Source organism: Pinus tabuliformis, chromosome 7 (assembly GCF_031772625.1).
Source record: "Pinus tabuliformis cultivar Carrire ecotype Pingquan chromosome 7, CPIR1, whole genome shotgun sequence".
In the NCBI taxonomy this organism is placed as follows: Eukaryota; Viridiplantae; Streptophyta; class Pinopsida; order Pinales; family Pinaceae; genus Pinus; species Pinus tabuliformis.
In genome coordinates, this window is record NC_142293.1 from 792,900,319 (window position 1) to 792,923,660 (window position 23,342).

At 41.2% G+C, this 23,342-nt stretch overlaps 1 protein-coding gene across 4 annotated transcripts in view; it reads left to right on the forward strand.

Annotated features, from left to right (window-relative positions):
* MAD1 (mitotic checkpoint family protein) overlaps window positions 1-23,342 on the forward strand; it is a 285,271-nt gene that overhangs the window by 134,234 nt on the left and 127,695 nt on the right. For all 4 annotated transcript variants that reach the window (XR_016266807.1, XM_089458864.1, XM_089458865.1 and 1 more), the window contains exon 7: window positions 17,364-17,611. Coding sequence is in view for 3 of the 4 variants with exons in the window: in XM_089458864.1 (XP_089314990.1) it covers window positions 17,364-17,611 (248 nt within the window). In the remaining variant the exon portion in view is untranslated. The remainder of the gene's footprint in view (window positions 1-17,363; window positions 17,612-23,342) is intronic.

A 23,342-nucleotide genomic window follows, 5' to 3' on the forward strand; every position in this document is an offset into this window, starting at 1 on the left:
ATTTGCTTTGTGTATCACTGAATTTCCTAGTTAGGAACATTACAGTGGTATTAGAGCCCAGATCTTGGCTCAGCCGTGGGGAGTTTCTCCTATGAGTGAAGGGGACTAACAAAATATTACATATAGGAGGCAGAGGTACTGAAGCAGAGAAAGAGAGTTGGAGATCACTCCAGACATGAAGGATAAGGGAAAGGCAACAGTAGTAGAGGACATGGGAGAGCCCAAGAGCAGGGAGGAGATGGCCTTTGATAGCCTCTTGAAGGCTCTGAATGATTTAGCAAAGGGTCAAAAGGAAATGCTAGAGGAGATCAAAACGCAGAACCGGGAGAGAAGCACTCCTAGGGGGTTTCTATTTGGAGAGACTTCGGGGGCCTCTCAACAATTCGACCATCCTTCACCCATGGCACAACCTCCATCAGTGAGTGGGCCAACTCGAGCTACACTGCCCTCTTTCGTGCCTTTGGCACAGAATGAACTAGCAGGGGTCGAAGATCCTTCACAGATGGGAGAGCACTTCAGGGAATGGCAGTCCATGGGAGCAGACTTCAGGGAAGCACTCTCTTTCAGAGATTTCTGCAAGCTCAAGCAGAATGAGAAGAGCAAGGGCTATGGAGGATAGGGCACACAGAGCTATGAGTTGCAGCGGACTATAGGGAGGATGTACTTCCCCACATATGATGGCATTGCCAAGTGCACCGCTCGGGCCTGGGTTGAGAAGATGGACACTTATTTCCAGCTCAACCGGATGACGGAGCTGGAGGCCATCAAGATGGCCACGTTGCACTTGGAGGGGGAAGCCCATGACTGGTGGTTTCATGGCTTGGCTACGTTGGGGCATGCCAATGTGACTTCGTATGAGGATTTCACTAGGAGGTTGGTTGATTGTTTTGACCAGAGGGATCCGGAGGCTCACTTCAGGGAGCTAACCCAACTTCGACAAACAAGTAACCCAGAGCAATACATATTGGAGTTCTTGAGAGTCTCAGTGATGGTGTCAGTTGTATTAGATGCTTGGAGGGTGTACACTTTCATAGAGGGCTTACTAGAGCCCTTGCATGGACTGGTGAAGTCACGCAAACCCTCCACGTTGCAGGAAGCAGTTACATGTGCCAGAGATTTACAGGGGGCCATCCCCAAGTCACAAGCACCCTTTCTTGCACGTACTCCCTACCCCCAGAAGGGAAGTGATACTAAACCACCACCACACTGAGCAACCTAGGGGCGGGGGCAGCTAGATGATGAGATGCAGAGGGACCTCAGGAGGAGGAAGTTGTGCTTTACTTGTCGGGAGCCCTGGGCACCAGGCCATCAGTGCACAGCTGGCAAAGCCCATTACATCAAGGTCTTATCAAATAGTGATCAGGAGGACGAGGTGTAACCAGAGTGTGGTGTGGGAGATGGTGAGAGTCCGGCAGAGAGGGGACCTCCACCACCACCTCCATAGGGAGGGGCATCCTTTGCTCCATCCAGGGGAGTCCTTGCTTCTTTATGTGGGGTCCCAAAATTTCTGACATTGAGGATTAAAGGTACGATACAGGGGCAATGGGTTTCAGTCTTAGTTGACAATGGGGCTTTCCACAACTTCATAGATGCCAGTTTCTTCAGAGGAGGGGCCTCACCACGACTGAGTTTGAGGGATTTTCAGCCATGGTGCCGGGTGATCGGACCATGCAGTGCACTCGGTATGTGCCTGCCTTGATGGTGACCATGGGGAACTACTCCATGATAGACCATTTCTTTATGGTTGATGTGCCAGACACCAACGTGGTGATGGGTGTCCAGTGGCTGTACTCCCTTGGGCAAGTTACCACTGATTGGAAGAAGCTGGAGATGGAGTTCACCGGCCTGGATGGCAAGCTGGTGGTCCTCAGAGGCATGCATTCGTACCCACCATAGACAGTCTCAGCGCATAGGATGGAGGCAGATCTGCGACATGGAGACATAGCGTGGGTAGTAGAGCTGAGGGTTTCATAGGTTGGGGGACAAGCCCAATCACCACCTCCGGACATACAGGCCTTGTTAGACAGGTACTCAGTAGTATTTGGAGATATTCCACCAGGGCAGCCACCAGACAGGGGATTTGAGCACACCATCGAGTTGGAGCCTGGTGTGCAGGCAGTGATTACCACCCCTTATAGGCACCCCAAGGCCTATAAGGACGAGATTGAGCGAGCCAATGTTACTTGGGAGCGGGAGCGGAAGCGGGGAGTGGGAGCGGAAGCGGGAGCGGGAGCAACCATTTTCAGAAGCTCCCGGTTTGGGAGCGAATCCCGGAGCGATTTTTTAAAAATATATATATTTTTTATATTTTTTAATTTTTGATACATATATGTCAACAAAAACATGTAGAATGATGAATTAGATATAAAAAACATAAAAAAGCATAGATTGAACCATATAACAACAATCATCTAGAAGTTATAATCTTCATCAACCACGTCCGCAAGTTAGTAACATAGTAACATACAACATATTGAGTCTCATGATTCATCAATCTTAAAGTTTCAAGCTTTCAAAATTCAATATATAACATTTATCATCATTGATCACCAAAGTTGTACTTGTAAGCTAAGTGTAACCATTACAACAAATAATATCTAACATGAAATGAAATGTTATAAAATGAAACGAAATGAAACAACTTTCAACTTTCATGAAGCATCATATTCATAATTCATTACTAATGAGTTATAATTGCCAACTTCAAACTTAAATTGTCATATATTGTTTAAAAAAATATCATAATAAATATGAAAGAGTCAATAGTTATAAAAGCTACTAGAAACTAGAGAAGAGAAGTAAATCTATTATCTATTTCTTATGCTTGGGCCTCTTGCCACCACGAGAAATGTCTAATTTTTTAGTCTTGTTGCAAAATCAGGATCTTTGTCATTAATATCACCCTCCAAGCATTAATATCCAGAGGTATCTTTGTCATTACCTTTGTATCTGTATAGGGATCTTTGTCATTAATATCACCCTCTAAGCATTAACATAAGATAGAAAAAGCATAGCATGTCAAGTCAAGATTTTGTTTGAGTGATGCGTACATTTTTAGAAGGGTCATGATAGAGGAGTTCAACAACCAATGTCACTAACATCAAGGTACATAGAGGGATTGGTACTCTTGATTAAATATGAGTTCCATACCCTAATACATGACAAAATTCAATGGAAACATTGCAATCCCCCAATCCTGAAATCCTGAAAAACTTATAAGTCTGCTGGATTTTGAATGAAATCTAAAATTCTACTTTCTCCATATGAAATCCAATGAGGACGAAACCACTCTCAAACATCCTGAGTCATTTCATGGTAATGTTAAAAATTTAAGTAAAAGGATGAAAATGAAAATTAAAGAAAATGTCACTTTTACTTTAAGAATTTAACATTACCATGAATAGCATATCAATACTAGGGCCTAGACTTGATCATTAAGTTGCCCCACTCAAAAACTATTTGTTTCTTTCAAAAAAAATTGCATTTCGAACATTACTACAAAAAAAAAAATGCAAAAAAGGCAAAACGCTCCCGAAAACGCAGGGAGCGAAATTTTTTTTAGGGAGCGCGCTCCCGAAATCGGGAGCGATTTTTGGAGCGCGCTCCCGACCCGCTCCCGCCCGGAGCGCGGATCGGGAGCGGGAGCGAGGGGGGGGGGCGCTCCCCCGCAACACTGGAGCGAGCCATCAAGGAGTTGTTGGCGTTGGGCCACATCAGGCCAAGTTCTAGTCCCTTTGCTTCTTTTGTAGTGTTGGTGAAGAAGAAGGATGGAACCTTGCGCATGTGCATCGAATACCCGACACTCAAAAGGAAGACATTGAAGAACCGGTACCCCATTCCTTGTATCAATGAGTTGATGGATGAACTTAGAGGAGCCAAGTACCTCTCTGAGATAGATCTGTGTTCGGGGTACCATCAGATCAGAGTGAGGGATTAGGACATCCCCAAGACAACCTTTTGATGCCATTATGGGCACTTCGAGTTTTTGGTCATGCCCTTTGGGTTGACCAATGCCTCGACTACCTTCCAGTCATGTATGAACCATGTGTTCCGGAGGCAGTTGAGGAGGTTTGTATTAGTGTTTTTTGATGAGATCCTGATATACATCAGAACTTGGGAGGAGCATCTCCAACACTTGGAGGAGGTGTTGCGTATTTTGGAGGAACAATAGTTCTATGCCAAGCTGTCAAAGTGTGAGTTTGGCCTGGCTAAGATGCTCTACTTGGGGCATATTATTGGCGCAAATGGAGTGAAGGTACATGAGGAGAAAATACAAGCTATCTGTGAATGGCTGGTACCCAGAGATGTGACAATGCTGAGGGGCTTCTTGGGCATCTGCACGTATTACCGAAAGTTTGTCAAGGCATTTTCTCAGTTGGCAGCGCCTCTCACCGATTTGACTAAGAAAGGGGTTTTCGCATGGACAGATGGGGCACAGTCAGCTTTTGACCGCCTCAAGGAGGTGATGAGCAGTTGTCCAGTATTGGCACTTCCAGACTTCTCCCAACCCTTCACCGTGGAGTGTGATGCATCCGGGGAGGGAATTGGGGCAGTATTATCTCAGGATGGGCAACCCATTTCTTTTGAGAGTCGGAAGCTCATACCCCATGAGAGGTCATATTCTATATACGCCAAGGAGATATTGGCCATCATGCATGCCTTGACCAAATTTTGGCAATATTTGGTGGGTAACAGATTCCAAGTGAAGACTGATCACAAGATTGATCACAACAGTCTTCGTCACTTCATGGGGCAGCAGGGCCTCAACGACAGACAACAAAGATGGGTCAGCAAGGTGCAAGCCTATGATTTTGACATAGAGTATGTGCAGGGGAAACACAATGTAGTGGTAGATGCCCTATGCAGAGATCCACAACGTAGATCACCTCTGGAGCATCAACTAGGAAGCTCTAGGATCATCTTTTGCTCACCTGGGTTTTGTCATGTTTGTCCTTGGAGACAAGTGCAGGTGCACCATTCCATCACTGTCGTATTTGCCCCAGAAAGATTTAATAAAATAGCTCAGATGTTCTATATTTCCAGTGCTTTCATGGGTGTTCATTGATTGCATTTCATTTCTGAATGTTGGTTTGATTTGCTTTGTGTATCACTGAATTTCCTATTTAGGAGCATTACACTTTTCTTAATCCTCACAAAGTGATTAATAAATCATTTTATTTGTTAATTACTTCAATCATTTCTAAATAAAGATATTTAACCATTTTGAATATCTTTTCTCTCTCCAAAAAATATAATAAGTGTTCCTAATAGTTAGATTTTGATTTGGTCAACAATATTTTATTATTCCAGTTCCTAGTTTAGCTCAATACTTTGTTATAAATAAGAGGGTTTTCCATTCATTCTCCACCTTGATCATTATCATTGTCACCATTATCATTTCATAACATTTGAGCTCCCACTTGAGTTCCATCTTGCTTTTGGGTTTTCTGCATTTTGAGAGAGAAGAACAAGATTGCTGAAGCACAAGGACATCAAAAGGACCCATCCCACGGAGGGGGATTTACAGACCCATGTTGTAAATCTTCTTCACCAGGTGTTTCAATAAAATTATAATTCATTTAAAAGCTTTTATTGGGTTATTACACTTCTTTTTTCTGTTGCTATATGTTTTGGGCTTGCATCAAATATTTTCTTGCAGGGTTTTATCATGTTTTATTGCAGATCTAAAGCATAAAAGCGGCCACATCTTGTTTTTAGGGTCACTTGTCACCAGTGACTTAAGTGAAGCATTTTTGGTACACATACTAAGAATTTTCATACTAACAAATGACGACCCCACTGGTGTAGTAATTTAGATCCTTGGTGACTATCGTTTCAATGCTCTTCAGTGTTTTCTCCAGCTATTTTTAGCCTCTCAATTTCCATTTTTAGATATCCTTTGTTTTCTGGAAAATTTTTGGTTTCTGTTGGTTTTCCGCATCTTTCCGCAAGTCACAGGTACTAGCCGAGCATGAAACGACACAATCTGGGTGAGATCTACCGACCGAGAGTTGTAGGAGCAAAACACACTTTTTGTCCTCTTTTCTGCGTTTTGCAACACACTTTTTAGGCCTTTTTCTGCATTCCAACGCACTTTTTAGGTCAGTTTCCGCATTCTGTCCTTTTTCAGATTTTTTTATAGAATTTTCCAATTTTGCTGAATGTGTTCCTTGTGTACTGGGACGGGTTTCTATTCTTTCCTGAGTCACCCCTAGGCCTATAATCTTTTAGTAATTTCTCATTGAGGAAGGAAAAAGCCCCCTAGGGTTTAGAGTACACCTCCATCATTTAGGAAGAGATTTGCTGAGTTGAGGAGTCTAGGGTACAAAACTTTCAACCTTTGATTTCTAGGGTTTTGTCCATTGTTTTACAACCCTTTTGGATAGGTTTCTTCATCATTTTGCTCCCTTTAGAGTTTGGTTTTGCCTTCCCCCCTTAGGATCCCTTGTCTATCCTAGGTCTTCGGAGCTTCTTGCCTATCCTTTTTTAGCATTTTCACCTCTGATTTTTGTTGATTGTCTGCACCATTTCTAGTAGCCTTGTGCCTTTAGATCCCAGTTCCTTAGACATTGGATCTTTTGGCCATAAGTGTGTCTTTGAGTAGCTTGTTTTCCACCTCTTTTTTAACTGCTTGATAGCCTTCTTGGGTGGCAATTTGCGTGCTTGGATTTTCTGTTCATTTTACTGTCCATTTTCAACACTTTATTTTCCACAGAACATGACATCATAAAACATACTCAATTAACTCATCCACTTGACACATCATTTTGACACACACAGCCTAAGCCAATGTGAGTTTGGTTAACACCACCAAGCCAAGACTTGAAACACTACACCTTAATAATTTAACACACATAGATTAAGCCCACTTGGGCACCAAGGCCAAAACAATCTGTGTAGTTAGGTGTAGGATCAGTGGGATAGGCTTCCAATAACACCCATCGATCACTTACATTGAGACATAAAAGTTGACATATTAGGGAGCTTAAAATCCTTCACCATCCCACGGTTGAAAGCGGGAGTGCGTCAGGAACTCGATTTAGAGGGGGTTAGGCTAGGTCATCGTGCGAGAGGTTCTCCTTGAGGCTACCCAACCCGTGGCAAGAAATCCCGTGCATTGGTTGATCACCAAGAAGCTCAAGACTCGACCACCCCTGTGGGACGAAGGTAACCGTAGTGACCAATCATAGGAAAACACCCTATAGGACTGGCTGTGGGCAACAATTGGTTCTCTACCCCACCTTTCTCTAGACAACTCTACTTGTGGGGATCGGATTCTGTCAAGTAAGAAGTCTTTTGGAAGGCCATTTGAAATAGTAGATTTAGGACTTGTTTAAGGATTTAGATAACCTATAGGCTAGAGGTCATTTTTCTTTGAAAGAATGCATTTGCTGCTGCACCGATTTTCTCGCATTGGGTTTTTTTGGGGACAATTGTCCAAGAATAACTATGTTAATTTTGTGTGTGTGCTAGCATATTTCTCAGTTTCCAGCGCTATTTTCCATAGTTTTATTTGTGAAAGTTGCAGTTTGATTTATTCAGTATTTGCTGTAGCAAATAAATTGTTAAATTAATTAACAATTAGAAGAATAATTTCTAGTTGCTGCCATAGGATTTCAGACTTGAAATTTTCACATGGTATTCGAGCGTGATTGATTAGTTCGGAAGCTCAGAAGTGGAAGAAGAAATTTTCGCTGCTCAGAGGGAGCAAAACATCAAAATTTTTTGGTGCTGCACAGTACCTAGCCAAGCGGTTCAAATTGTTGGGCAAGGGTTCGATTTTTAGTTGTAGGGTGCCAAAAAATTCGATTTGCCCAGAATAGTGATTCTAGTAGGTAGAGGGAGCCACAACAACTCAAATTTTCGCTGAGAAGATTCTTTGGTTAGGCGTGGAGGGTTTTGCAGCAGTTTGTTAGAGCAAAATCAGTGTCGGGTGGAAGAGAAATAACACATACAGAGGGAAAATTCCTCTTAGGGGATCTCGAGTTTTAAAGATCTAATTTTTCTAGTTGCAAATTGGTAGTGGCCGTAAGCAGTTTTCTCACTCCAGAAGGGAGTGTGTATAGTAGATCCAACAGTTGAGTAGATGGAAAGAAGGAGATTTTCGACTAGATTTAGAGATGGCCACAGTTGGGCTTGTTGATTAGGATAGGTTGGAGGGAGCCTCCAATTATGTCATCTGGAAGGCTAGGATGTCCTTCCTTCTGGATGAATATGGCTTGAAAGCCTATATAAATAATGTGGTGGCAGTACCCCTGGATGCTAATAAGCTCAAGAAGTACAGAAAAGAGATGGCAAAGACAAAGCAGATGATCTTGGATGGAGTTTGAGATCATATAGTCTCACATATATCTAGCAAGAATACTCCCAAGGAGATGTGTGATGGTCTTTCCTAGCTATATCAAAGTTCTTCCGAGCAGCGAAAGATATTTGTCCAAGAGAAGCTGAGAAGTGTCAGGATGCAAAAGGGTGAAGGCATAGATCCCTTCGTCACCATGATTCAGGAGGTCAAAGATCAATTTGCAGCTGTTGGGGAGGCACCCCAACCCACAGAGCTTGTACGATTGGCACTAAACAGTGTCTCAGAGGATTGGCAGGGGTTTGTCCAAAGTATCTTGGGCAGAGACACATTGCCTCGATGGGACAAGATGTGGTCTGATCTACAACAGGAGGAGCTGAGGCAGGCTCTAGTAAAGAGTACCATTAGCGGTAACAATAGCAAGGGCGTGAAGGGTGAGAAGGAAGAGGAGAATGTGGCCCCAACATCGAAGGGTCCCAGTCAAGGACAAGGGGAAAAGAAGAAGAAGGATCTGTCAAAGGTTAAGTGTTTCAGATGTAGTGAGTTTGGCGACTATAGTACACAGTGTCCTCTCAGGAAGAAGTACAAACAGGAGAAGCAAGACCAGGTGACAACGTCTGCAGATATTGATAAATTTTCCTCTAGGCTGGAGGAATATTTCGCCATGTTCGCAGCTATACCTCCAGGAATGAGGTGGGGAAACACAGAGATGTAGTCTCAGAGTTGCAGTGAATGCGCAGGGTCCATTGAGGTGTCGTCCTCATGGATCATTACCTTGCTACGTGGGCCCAAAGTATTCAGTAGCAGGATGGATCAGTGTCATTGATGCAGTCAGATCCAGAGTGATAGTTGCAGACTAGTAGCAATCAGGTGTCGAGGAGAGCAGTGTAATATTGACAACAAAGTAGGTGGCTCAGTTCAGAGTTGGCAGCAACGCAAATTCTTCAGTAGACAGTGCAAATGCTAGTAGTAGTCAGGACTTAGGAGACAGATGCAACATACACAATTGATTCAGTATTTTAGATGCTTCTCAGTTGTAGTAGTTGCAGTTGCAACAACAACAATTGAGAGGGAGTTGCAGTGCAAATGCAAAGTTGGTAGCAGTACAAGATGTACAGTGCAGTGTCAGCAGCAACACAAATGCAACAATTTGGTTCAACTATAGTCAGTGGCAGATGATTCAGAGTTAACACAGTGGTTGATGGACAGTGACTGAACAAACAACACAATGACTAAGGGAACAACGCAATGACTGAAGAAACAACATTGTGACTAAAGGAGCAACGCTGTGACTGAGGGAGCAACCCAATCATTTCTAGCAATGATTCCTTTTAGACGTCAACAACGTGACATAGGGTGGTACAAAGACAGGTTGTTGTGGCAGAATGTGCAGGACTAGAGAGAAAACCTTCCTCACTAAGAGGGAGTGCTTGTTTCTGTAGCATCAGAAATGTTCTAGTCTAGAAACTTTGTTGAGAGGCTAAAACACAAGTGTTCTCCATAACGCATAAGTTGTTTCTGGAAATTCCATGTAGAAGTGTCTCAATTAGATTATTAGCCTATTTTTAATTATTTCCGAAGTCCAAACTTAGGAAAAGGGGTTAATTAATTAGAATTAATTGAGATAAGGTGTGAAAGAAACTTAGATGGATCAACAGGGAATTAATCTGGGCCCTTGATTAAGTCTTAATCTTCGCCATTGGATGTCCAATAGAAGATTATAAGAAGACATCAATGGGTAGATGGAGAACACACTTGTGTTTGATTTCCTTGGAGAGTTAGATTTTTCCAGAGAGCCAACAGTGGCTGAAAGAGTTCGAGCTTCGGAAGGAAGCAGAGACAATGAGGGGTAGGGAGAGTGAGCCAGAGGAATTTTTCCAGATCCGTTGACGTGCATTGCAGAGCGGTAGAAAGAGCCACAGTGAGGTTGATGCGGGGGCTGCTTAGAAGCCTCTAGGGGGCAATTGATTTTGCTGGAGAGAAGTTGGATTTTAGTTCTAGAGGTTGGGAAAGTGTTCCAGAAGGTTGGAGAGAGTTTCTTAGCCAGTGGCAGACAGGTTGACTACAGGAGCAGCTAATTCAGGCAGAGCGTGGAAGGAACTGCTCAAATGCTGCTTGGACGACTCACTTGGAGCTGCAGTTAGAGCTTGAATTGCTTGTTGGGGTGAGGAAAATTGCTCACAATATATTTGCCAGTAATTTCTTTGTAGGATTGCCAATTTTTGGCATCCAGATTGTACTCAGAATTTCTCACTGCTACATAATAATAAAAACCCTCCGCTGTTGCACCGATTTTTCGGCATTGGGTTTTTCTGGGGACATTTGTCCAAAAATAACAGTGTTAATTTTGTGTGCGCTAGCATATTTCTCAGTTTCCAACGCTATTTTCCGCAATTTTATTTGTGAAGGTTGTAGTGTGATTTATTTAGTATTTGCTATAGCAAATAAATTGTTAAATTAATTAACAATTAGAAGAATAATTTTCAGTTGTTGCTATAGGATTTTAGACTTGAAATTTTCACATGTTATCAGAGTGTGATTGATCAGCTGGGAAGCTTAGAAGCAAAAGAAGAAAATTTCGCTATTCAAAGGGAGCAACATGCCGAAATTTTCTGGTGCTGCGCAGTACCTACCCATGCAGTTCAAATTGTTGGGCAAGGGTTCAATTTTCAGTCGCAGGGTGGTAGAAAATTCGATTTGCCTAGAATAGTGATTCTAGCAGGTAGAGGGAGCAACAACAACTCATATTTTTCGAGCATGAAACCCATTCTTTAAACAATTTGTTTTTGACCCAAGCATGTAAAATATGCTTTAATAATAATTGAACATATGATAAATATACATTATGAAGATCAATACTAGTTATAATTTCAACAGTCCTTTAATGAATAACACCACCAAAGCCAAATAGTACATTACTATCTCAATACTTGTCTATCTTGCGATTGGTTGTGTTGCGAATCTTGGCATCAGGTACTATCTTATGGAGACAAGTATGGAGCCCTTCCATTGCTTCACCATTAAAATTAAAGTTGCATTTGTAGGGAAAGGCAGGGTTGAGGAAAAGTGCCGCTGCATGAATGGGTTGTTGGAGCATCTGTTGATTTGGGGTAGCATCGAATGTGCTCTAGCCACGAAAATTGGTGGAGGGGCTAAGGCACATGAGATCTCCAATACCCAGAAAGTGTTTGGGAAGATTCTAAACAGTTTGGGAGATATTAAAATAATTAATATTTTTAATGGAGTCCCTAAGTCTAAAAAGTCATGGATCAAGCCAGATCTAATCTTAGCCGTTGATTAGGGACTTAATCTCGGCCGTTGATTTGTCAACGAGAAAAGTATAAGAGGAGGCTTGAGGGTCACTTGGAAAACACACCAAGAGATCAAGATTTCGACTTTCTGGGACTGGGTTTGCTTAGAAAGTTGAGAGTGATTAGAGTTGCAGTTGAGTGGCAGTGAATACAGAAGCAAAGAGGCAGAGATAGTACTGAGAGGATCAACGCAGTAGTCGGAGAGAGGGACGCACAAGTAGCCAAGGGTTCACGCAAAGCCAGTTAGCAGCTGTGCAGTGCCTCAGAGGGCCAGCATGAGTGACACAGAGGGCTAGAGGACTGACGCAGTGCCTCCAAAGGTTGACGCAGGCCAAGCTAGAGTGATGTTGGGCCAATGCGGGGCTAGAGAGAGGCTGACGCAGTCCCTAGACGCTGATGCTGGGGTTTCGTGGGGCAGATTGGAGCTGTGGAACTGGTAGAGTGTTTATCCGGGGTTTCAGCTGGAATATCTACTTCCGAGTAGAGAGGTACTACTGCCGAGATTTTTCTCTGTTGGGTGAGCTGGATTTGGCACCCAAATTGTATTCTGAAACTGCTTAATAAATCAAACCCTCAGATAACTGCACCGGTTTTCCCGCATTGGGTTTTTCCAGGGACATTAGTCCAAAAACAACGGTGTCACTTGTGTGCTTGTTTCTATTTCCTTCAGTTGATGATCTGTAATGTGTTGAGCATGCATTTGTATTTATTTCCAGTATTTACATGGTAAATAACTTGTTAATTATTAGAACAAGTAGGTAGGGATAAATTAGTAAAGTGCATGAAGGGTTTCTAACGTGTCAGACTTAGAAATTCCAACATGGTATCAGAGCGAGGTTGCAGATCACAGGAGAACTGAGGACATCAGCTGAACAGAGCAATACCAGCAAAAAACAGCTGTCCCGAGTGACAGAAACTGTTCCTAGCAGAGTAGCAGCAAGGAAGGGGTGACATAGTGCCTGCGTCATCAAGATTGAGCCAAGAAGAGGCAGCGCAGAGGCTAAGGGAGGCAAAGGCGGGCTCACACAGAGGCTAGGAGGGCTGACGTAGTTGACTAAGGATGTTCATTTGCCGTTGTTGGGATTGCGCAGAGCCTAGGAGCTCTAACCTTCAGTTTGCTGGGGTTTAGGAGGCTGTGGGTAAGTTGCAAAGTGGAGCTGGTGGGGTACTGTAGTCAGAACAATACCTAACAGGGCAAGACCAAGGTAGAGGGAGTTGTTGCTGAGGTGGATTTCTAGCCAAGGAATCCAGATCAGTGTTGCAGTTGCACAGACGATTGGAGAGGGGCATCTCGACATTGGCAGAAGGGTTTCCAGGAGGGAAATCGAGGCTCAGAGGAGTCATACCAAGAACTTCCAGGAGGGAAGTAGAGGAGCAGCGAAATGGCACTACACGGAGTAAGAGACCAGGACAGACTGGACGGAGCCTCAAACTTCGTAGTTTGGAAGGCCAGAATCTTATCCGTACTAGACAGGAATCGTGTCAAGCACTTCGCCTTGAGGACGATAGCTATCCCAGTTGACCCGATTAGAGTTGCAGCTGAGGGGCAGTGAATATAGAAGCAGAGAGGCAGAGATAGCATCGGGAGGATCAGTGTAGTAGCCGGAGAGAGGGACGCAAAAGCAACCAAGGGTTCACGCAGAGCCAACCAGGGCTCACGCAGAGGCAACCAGGAACTGTGCAGTGCCTCAAAGGGCCAGCGTGAGTGACACAGAGGGCCAGAGGACTGACGCAGTGCCTCCGGAGGCTGACGTAGGCCAAGCCGGAGTGACGCTGGGCAAACGCTGTGCCAAAGAGAGGCTGACACAGTCCCTAGAGGCTGACACTAGGGTTTCATGGGGCAGATTGGAGCTGTGGAGCTGCCAGAGTGTTTATCTGGGGTTTCGGCCGGAATATCTGCTTCTGAGTAGAGAGGTACTATTGTCGAGATTTTTCTCTGTTGGGTGAGCTAGATTTGGCACCCAGATTGTATTCTGAAACTGCTTAATAAATCAAATCCTCAGATAGCTGCACCGGTTTTCTCGCATTGGGTTTTTCCGAGGACATTAGTCCAAAAACAACGGTGTCACTTGTGTGCTTGTTTCTATTTCCTTCAGTTGATGATCTATAATGTGTTGAGCATGCATTTGTATTTATTTCCAATATTGACATGGTAAATAACTTGTTAATTAACATAATAAGTAGGTAGGAATAAATCAGTAAAGTGCATGAAGGGTTTCTAACGTGTCAGACTTAGAATTTCCAACAGCATCCCCATTCATCAACTATCAATCAAATCACATAACATCATTTATTTATTGAACCCAGGGGTACCCTTGTCCACATAATAAACTTGGATAGTTTCTTTGGCCCTATCCTTGTCCTCATACAAAGAAGCCATTGCAGACTTATTACTATGAACTAATCTTAGATTCTTTACTAAAGGTTCACTAACTGAGCACGCTTCTTCTACTCCTCCCCAAAAGTAGTTATTGTACAGAAATTTGCAATGGCTCTCCCATCCTCTCTCTTGTTGTATGTACAATTATGTTACTCATCATAGACAAGTATTTGCTTCAACGCAAACTGACATCGAAGCAAATTTTGAAGAGTAATGAAGTTGGTGGCAAACATGTGATTTTAGGAACTCCCTTTTTCAGGTGGATCTCCTCATGAGGCTAAGAATGAAAGTATGCTTATATATGAACTTGGGGATGCTCGTAGCCATATCAATCACCTCCTTGATGAAGGAGAGTTTCTACATATCCTCAAGCATCAAATCAATGCAATGTGCAACGCATGGAGTCCAGAACAATGAGTGGCACTTTTCCGCAAGCATCCTACCAAGAACCAGATAATTAGTGGCATTATGTGTTATGATTTACACCACATTATGCAAACCAATCTCTTGGAGGAACCCATCCATCAACTCAGTTATCAATGCTACATCTTTTACATGTGCTAATGCATCCATCGATTTAATAGACATGGTACCTCTAGTACATTATATCATGAAATTTAGAAGGGTCCTACCCTGCCTATCTATCCAACCATCAGACCCCACTGTGCATCTAGAGACCTCCCATGACTACTTCAACTCTGCCAACCTAGAGTTGATGTCCTTCTTTTTTGCTTGAAATATTGGATCTTGCAACACCTCATATGTAGCGCTTTTATACCATGGACCTACAAGAACAATAACATCACACATTGACTACCAAAACACATTGTTTTTGGTGATGTTGAGAGGTACGTCACTCCAGAAAGGATACCTCCTCCTAACCCTGTTTGCTTCTTGCTTCTCCTTCCTTTTTAAATCACTTGATGGAAAGTTGTGCTCCAACTCCAGTTTGTGAAACAAAAAATGATGACCTCTTGGTAGGTGAAGCTGTGGAGCCCCTCCCACTATCCTCAGCCTCAAAAGTAGACAGCCTTGAAGATTTTCCCGCACGTTTGGCCCTGTTTGTAACTGCATCTTCTTTTCTTATGTCCTCTGCATGAATTACATCATGCACAACTCTCATAACCTCCAGGCTAGAAGACTTACAATTTCAGTATCATGCCTGAAGAATTTAGCCAAATGGTATTTCAACATTCTAATCCCTCTTGTCCTATCCTGCTCACACAATTTGCAATTCAATTGTTGCCGGTTTATCGCATCTTCAAGTTCTCCGTGTTGCCAAAATGGGTTTGTAGTGGAAATGGGCAACTTGAAAATTCAATCCTAGGGCACCAAAAACACAAAAAAATGGCATTAAACCCCCACTAGAGAAAAACTAACAGCCAATTCATTTAAAAAATCAAGCCTTTAGGCATTTACATTAGATTATTTGCCATGAAAGATGACAGTAAGAGGGTGTATAAAGAACTAAAATCATGCTTGCTATTCGATTATAAAGAAAACCCTTAATTGTTTTATGGACATGAAAATCATGGCAAAATGACAAAAAAAAGGAGGAATTTATAGGGCAAGTTCCTTAGATAGAACACCAAGAGACACCGCTCACAAACAGATCACAGATCATTACACTAGTATTCTTGACGTGGTTAAAACCTTCAAAGGGGGAAACAGTCCATGGCCAGAGCCAACATGGCCACTTCAGGCAATTTATTAATGTAAAAGAAAGAAAATTTACATGAGCTTCTTTCATGAACGGTCACCTTACAAATGACCCTCCATGCTCTTTAAATAGAGATCATGGACCAATCGGATGTTAAGCCACAGATCAAGTGTCGGTATACCGAGGAGAGAATGAACCGTCGGATCACTTCATGTCTAGAACATATCGTGACCGTCAGATTGTAAGTTACAAAAGTACATAGTAAAGAAACACACTTTACCTAACTCTACACTAGACTAAGTTATACTTAACTATTTCCTATGTGTCGGAATATCCTAACAAAAATGTAGCTAGGCAAAGAGGCAAGCAAGCATTCCTAAATCTATGGAAGATGACAACACTGTTTGGCTGCTTTGGCAAAGAACTTGAACCCTTGCTCCACTAAAATATCTTTTCTGGTGATGTCATTATCTTTTGTTTGAAACTTTGAACTACTCGTTGGAGTGATTGTATCTTTTGTGATAATGACCATACTTTCGTAGTCCCTTACCTTGAGGGTTAGGTTGGTATTGTTTGCTATTTTGGCCATTTTATTTGTCTATTTAGCAGTATATATTTAGCACTAACTTGTTTTTAGTTCTTGCGAGAGAACAATTTTTGGCAAAGGACTAAGGAGTTAATTTTAGGCTAGACTTGTAAGATAGCCGAAGATCTATTTCTATGGTTATTCTTTAGTCGCCAATTTCAACACAGTTTTATAGCTATATGTTACGATGTAGCAAAGAGCCAAAGGCACAAGTTTTGAGATTAATTCTTTCTCCACTTCAGAATCTTCCAGTGTGGTTGTGTTAGGTTTCTTTCTTTTTCTTTGACCTTGTATGGACTACATGTATCAGGCTTAGGGCAGCGCCTTTAGGAGGAACAAATGGGCAGACGAGGATGCTATTTGCTCGTTCTTCTGATTTCCTGGCTTCTATTTGCATATAATTTTGACACACAATTACAATTTTGTTCTAGATGCACTTATGTCACTTTGAGAAGGGTGTGTATGTAGTTGTCACTTTAGTCTGGACAACCATTTATTTGACCAGTGTAGATAGGGCAGTGATATTTAATGTGAATGGCTTTTCTTTTTGTCAACATGGAAGCATTTTGCTCATCTTATTCATTGCTGGATATAATAGAGTAGATTATGTAATTTTTCTGCCGTGATTATTTAGGATATATTGTGTTGATTATACCAAAATGTTATTTGTTGTGCTATTGTGTTTCTCATTTGGAATTATTCAAAATTCATATTGCTCATCCGTCTTTCATGAGGGATTTAATGATTAGTTTATGAGGGTTATTCAAATAGTTGTTTAGATTTCAGTTTGTTATGGGATTTGCCCCTTGGACTGATTGTGTTACAGGTTTTTGGGTGTCTATGTTTTGAATTTGTATTTCCATGTTCAGGATTATTCAAGATTTGTGTTGCTCATCTCTTTCTCGACATAATTAGTGTTTGGTTAACAATAGTTATAAAAGTAGCTGCAGCTTCTTTACCAAATTGTGGCTTGCCCATTGCTCCGATTGTGTTACAGTTCTAGGGTAATTTATGTTTTGGATTCACATATCCTGTTTCTGATTTGTTCATTGAATAGTTCTATTGTTTCGTGTAAAATAGTGATGTTTACTTAAGAAACAGACTGGATATTGTGTCTTTTCATTTAGGAGGCTGAGGTGGCTGAGGCAAGGAAGTCGAACATGTTTCATGCCAATGCTGAGTTGTTAAGAGAGAAACTTTTGGAAGAAAAACAGCGTGCTGATCGGGCTGAAGCAGCCTTAGAAGCTTTGCCAGAACTTCAATCAAAAGTAACTTGCTTAGAAAATGAGCTGCAGTCCTGGAGGTCTATGATTGATGGTCTTCCTGGTGTCAACAGTTATGAAGATGTGCCTTGCAAAATTGCAGAGCTTCAGAAGTAAGCTTTTCTTAAACTTTTGGCATCACAAGTCACCATAAATAGTTGCATATGATATAAATTGATGTGATAGCAGTAACAGCTATAAACACTTTTGGTACGGAAGTATTCTTGGAGCTCATAAATGACTTTCTGCACTGTTTTTTTTGGGTGGATTGTATTCTAAGTTATCTGTCAGGTTCATGATATTGTAGTTGTGTTTCTTTCAACATTGTTTTATGCCTTGGTGTTGGTGTGAATGGCTTCCACAAACAACATTAGAGAATTATTGTCAATAATGCAGTGTAACTGCTTTGCCCAGAATCCAAAAAATACTGTCCACTGAGGATTGTCAAGAAATGACAATAATATGGTTAGAAAAATAAACTTCAACAATGAGAGATAAATGTTTCCTCTCAAGTGTGTGAAGTTGAAGGAATGGATGTAGCTTTGTTACACAAATAAAGTTTAAATTATAAACTGTAATTTTTGGGAACCATAGAATCTAGATTAAGCTGAACTTTTCTCATACTACTAACTAAAACGTGACAAACACATACAAATAAACCTGAAAATATGAGTTTTTAGAAAATAGGAAAGAGCTCTAGGTTTTTCAATGTTAGGCTCACCCCAATCATTTCAAGGCCTTGTATTCATATTTAGTTGCCTACTATCTTGATTCAAATCCGTTACAAGGAGATAAGATGTATACATGGGGATTGTTGCCACCTTATCCACACTTGGGCTAATGTGGAGACAATATTTAATCCATTTGGCGTGGCCCTGGAGGCAAGTCTCGAGTTGAGCAGCTGTCCTTAAAATCTCAACTCCTCCATCTAGGTTAACTCCTAGCAAAGCCAAGGGGGGTAGTCTCTGAAAGATAACTAAGGCTTGATTAAAGCAATAACGAATAAGAAATATTAATCTTGGTATTAATTAAGTTACTCAAGAATACGTTCACCATCAATATTTAATTCTATTGATGGTGCTAGATACTGCCAACATATTGTTGATTTGGGGTAGCATATGTGCTCTAGGCCGTAAATTTTGCAGGGAGGCTTGGGCACATGCATTCCAAAAAACTCAGAAACTGTTTTGGGAAATTCCACCTAGAAACAATTATATTAAAATAATTCATATTTTTAATGGGGTTAATAAGTCTAAACTTGGAAAATTAAAATATTAATGGGTATTAATCTAATTGTGGGTGAATCTTCTAGATAAAGATAGAGATCAAGTCAAAACGATCTGAGCCTTCAATTAGGAGTTAGTCTAGGCCGTTGGTTGTCCAACATGAAGATATAAGAAGGGGCTTGAGGGTTATTTGGAAAACACACCAAAAGAGATCAAGGAATCGATTTTCTGAAGTGAGAAGTTCTCATGAGGAAAATTCGATTGAGGAGATTTCTTGCAGTTGAGGGGCATGGATACCATCTTTCAGAGAGAGATTCTCAGCCGGAGAATCATCAGCAGAGAGAGGCAGAGAGTGATCCAGAAACTCTCACGCAGAGGCTGACGCTGGGCCAGCAGGGCCACAAAGAGGCAGCACAAAGGGAGAGATAGAAAGTCGAAAATCAGAGCAGAGAGTCAGTTTCAGCAGCCAGAAGTCGAGGTGTGAGACCAGGAGGCTGAGAGTAGTGACCCTGGGCTACTGATCGATTCCCAGTTGGGTGACGCTATGCCTAAGAGAGTTGGCGCTGGGACAATTTAGAGGCAGCGCAAAGACAACACAGGGCCTGCCAAGGGCACCTCATCTAGCAGTCGGATCAGCCGAGACTTTTTCTCAGTGATTGTGTGAGGTAATCTCACAAAGCTTCTGCCAATATTTCTCTCTGTAATTGAATAACCTTGTGAGGTATTCAGAGATGTATTCAGAATTTGCTACTGCTTAATAATAATAAACCTCAGAGTTGTTGCATCGATTTTCCTGCATTGGGTTTTTTCGGGGACTTTTGTCCAAATATAATGGTGTCCTATGTGTTTGTATTTCCTTGCTGAGTTTCTATGTTTCAGAATCATATTTAATTTGGTGTAGGCTGCTTCAGTAATTTACTTCAATAGAAGAAATCTGAAATAAGTTTGTAATGTAATTTAAGATCTAGGTGAAGTAGATTCAGCTGGTTGCAGTAGGATTCCAGAGATTGTTAGATCTAGGAATTTTCACACATATAAGGGGTCTCGCCGATGTTAAGTCTCAATTAGACCTCACATCATTTGGAGTAGGAGCCCCATCCGGAGTATTGGCCCAACCACCCTAAATCAAGGTTTGCCTTGGTTTCAACGGATAACATAAGAGATTAACACATAACCTTTGAAATCAACAAGTAAGTTGACATTGTGAAACACCAATTGCAATTTGCAAAAGGAGCCTTCACAAGAAGGGAGACAATAGTGAGCCTCTATAAGGAAAATAATAGTAGTATCCTAAGAGAGGCACACGAGAGCAAGGAAATATTTGTTGATTGACTTGCAAATTAGCTCACAAGATAACAACAATTCACGAAAGAAAATACAACACACACTCAACAAGATAAACACCAAAGTCACCAAAATAGTTCAATTTCTTTATTACAGAAGAAAGCCAACATATACCACAAACATCCAAAGAATAGTCTTAAAACATTCACGATACATGCATGAAAGTGTGCTGGCTCAATGAGCTTCAATTATTAGGTGAAAGATCCAAGTACACAGTTATTGTTGAAATGTGTAACTAGGTTCGGTCTTCATAATGTCTATTGTAATCATGATTTTATGTAATTGATATTAAAGATAATTTATTATTATTATTGTCATTCTTGATGTATGGGTTTCATGCTCAAGATAATATTATTTGTAGATCAAGCACCCATTGAGAGCTTCTAGGTTTGTCATAGAGTTATGAAGTCAAAAGAGTCATTGTCATACATGTAAGACCCCTTTGGGCATGATGTATCGTGTAAACAAAAATTTATGCAAGTTAAAAGTGTGATATAGACTCTCCAAGACCTTGTCAAACAAGTTGACCTACAAGAAGGATCAAGTCGGCCTCATGGACAACAATTTGACCTTCAGAGAAACCTATATATAAGAGACATTGTCCTCACTTAAAGAACACTCATAACTCACACAAGAAGTTCGATCAAGGAAGAGAAAGGGACCTAAAGGAGCGAAAAGAGGAGGACTAGAAGAGAAAAAGAAACGAAGTCTTTCAGTATTGTTTTTGGGCTAAGTCTTTGAGTATTGTTTTTGGGCTATCTTCTCCTCACACGTGCGAAGATTAGGGCAACATTACTGCAACAAGACCGAATTGCAGAAAGAAGACAAGTTAGGACTCTAAAAGGTCTACTTTGCAAGACAAATTCCCATGAAGGAAGAAAAAATTCAAGCAAAGGAGAAGAAAGGAAGAAAACACCATCTTTTCCACATGTGCAAGAGCTAGGGTTTTTGTAGTAGTAGAAGTTGCAGAAGGGACTGTTGGGGAAGTCGAAGATGCTGGAAGTTGCTCGGTCAAAATTGCTGAAAGCTGCTAGGTCAAAGTAGCTGAAAAAGTTCACCAAAAGGGAGAAGTTTGACTTGGTCTTGGAGGTGTCTTTGACAAGGGTCTTAGTGTTGGAAAATGTAACTAGGTTCGGTCTTAATAAATGTATTTGAGTCATCATGTAATGTACTTGTCAAAAGAATAATGAAAATAATAATAATTATTATTATTATGACTTATTAAAGCATGAGTTTCATGCTTGGGTCATCATGTTTTAGGTCAAAGTCCCCATTGAGGACTTCTAGGATTTATTTTGAGTTAATAGAGTCATTGTACTTTTAAAGAGACCCTTCTTGGGCTTTTGAATCATGTAAAAAGGTTTAGTATTGAGTCAAAAATGAAATATGTTGCCTCCACACCAAGTCGGCCTCAAGGAGGGCTATTCGACCTCACCTAAAGGCTATAAAAGAAGCAGTTCAAATTCATTTGGAGGAGAACATCAAGCAAGTTCGATATCTCTTTGGAAGCTGGGAAAAGTGCGAAGTGAAGGAAGAGGGCTAAAAGAAGTGTGAGTTTGGTCAAGGTGAAAGAAGGAAGGAAAATCGAAATTTTGGTGCATCTCTCTCTCTTTTTCGTGCCCTAGATTAGAAGATCGAAGTTCTCTTGTTGATGTCGCTGCCAGTTGCTACATGTTACTGCTGCTAGAACAAGTATAGGTCGAAGTTGCTGTCGTTGGGTGTTGTTGCCTCAAGAAGTTGTATTGAGCCAAGATCAAAGTTCCTAAGTCAAGATCGAAGTCTCCAAAGCAAGGTCGAAGTTGCTGGTTCCAAGAAAGTGTTGCTACTACTACCAGGTCAAATAGGATCATCTGCAAAGAGGAAGGCTGACTTGGTGTGGAGGAAAGTTTTTGTCAAGGTCTAGAGTCTTGGATTATCTTAGGAAAACTATTGAAGGAAGAATTACTGACTGGGTTTTTCCCTAGAGAGGGGTTTTGCCCTGGCTGTGTGCCTATATCTGGTGTCCATTGATTTATGTGCTATTGCTTTGGTAATTGCTTGATGAACTAAAAGGAAAAAAGATATAAAGGAAATCTAATAAGAAATCAAGAACAACACAAGTAATTATCTAATATAAGAAAATCTTTCTGCCTTTCTGATTTTCTAACACTTAGGTCTTGGAATTCATCATCTGAATATTCTATAAGAGGAGAAAAATTCTTGTGGGTTTTCCTCTCAAGAGGAAAGGTTTTGGCCCTGGCTCCCAGTCTACATTTTGTGTCCTCTTGTCTATTTGATCTTCGTAGTTTGGTAGTTGTTTGATGATAAGAATATAATAATAATCAAGTGAAAGAAGAAGTTAATCAAGCTAAGTAAAAATACATCACAAGCATATTTAAAGTAAGAGAAATCACCGAAATAAGCTGCCCCTAGATTTCTCAACTGTTACAATGGTGATACACTAGCTCTAGTAGTGGAGCATTAAGTCACTTTTTGCTTCTCTAAAATAATGATCTTCTCTCCTATGCCAAGCTGAAGAAGCCAAGGCTAGCTCACGAAATTCTCAACCTCCAAAAGCCTCTTGCTTGAGTAATGAGGTTTCTTTTATAGCAAGAGGAATGACCTTTCATATCCCCTACGACTCTTGAGCTACCCTCATGACTCTTGGACTCCTATAAGACCTTTGAACTCCTATAAAAGTATTTTGTGCACATGTGACTTTTCATATTCCACATGTGACTCTTGGGCTTCCACACATTTACATTTTGTCATTTTCTTGAAAATACATCATTACATTCCACATGATGATGTGGCAAGACACATGTTGAGAAATCTAGGGCATCAAGATTAGGTGATTTCTCTATGATGATAATTGCTTGTGAATTCTTTTTACTTCAATAGATTAGGATCTTTTATTTTGTTAGATTATTATAGTGTTCTTCTTCATCAAACAACTACCAAAGCATAAACAATAAAGAGACAAGAGACACAAAATATAGCCATCTTCCAAGGCCAAAACCTCTCCCACTTGAGAGGAAAACCCAAACGAAATCTTCTTATATAGACTTCAATTGACGAATACCAAGACCAAGACCTTTGACCTATTGACCTCTCCAAGACCAAGTCACAAGACCTCTTAGTTTAACCTTTTCTTCAATAGTCGAACTACTTGCTTCTCCTTCCTTCTCAGTTATTCTTTAGATCTCGGCTTTTAGGATCATACTTGCAACCCTTGGCTTCTTCAGAAACCCTAGTTGCAACACGTGTGACCAACTTTTGCGCTTTGCTACTACTT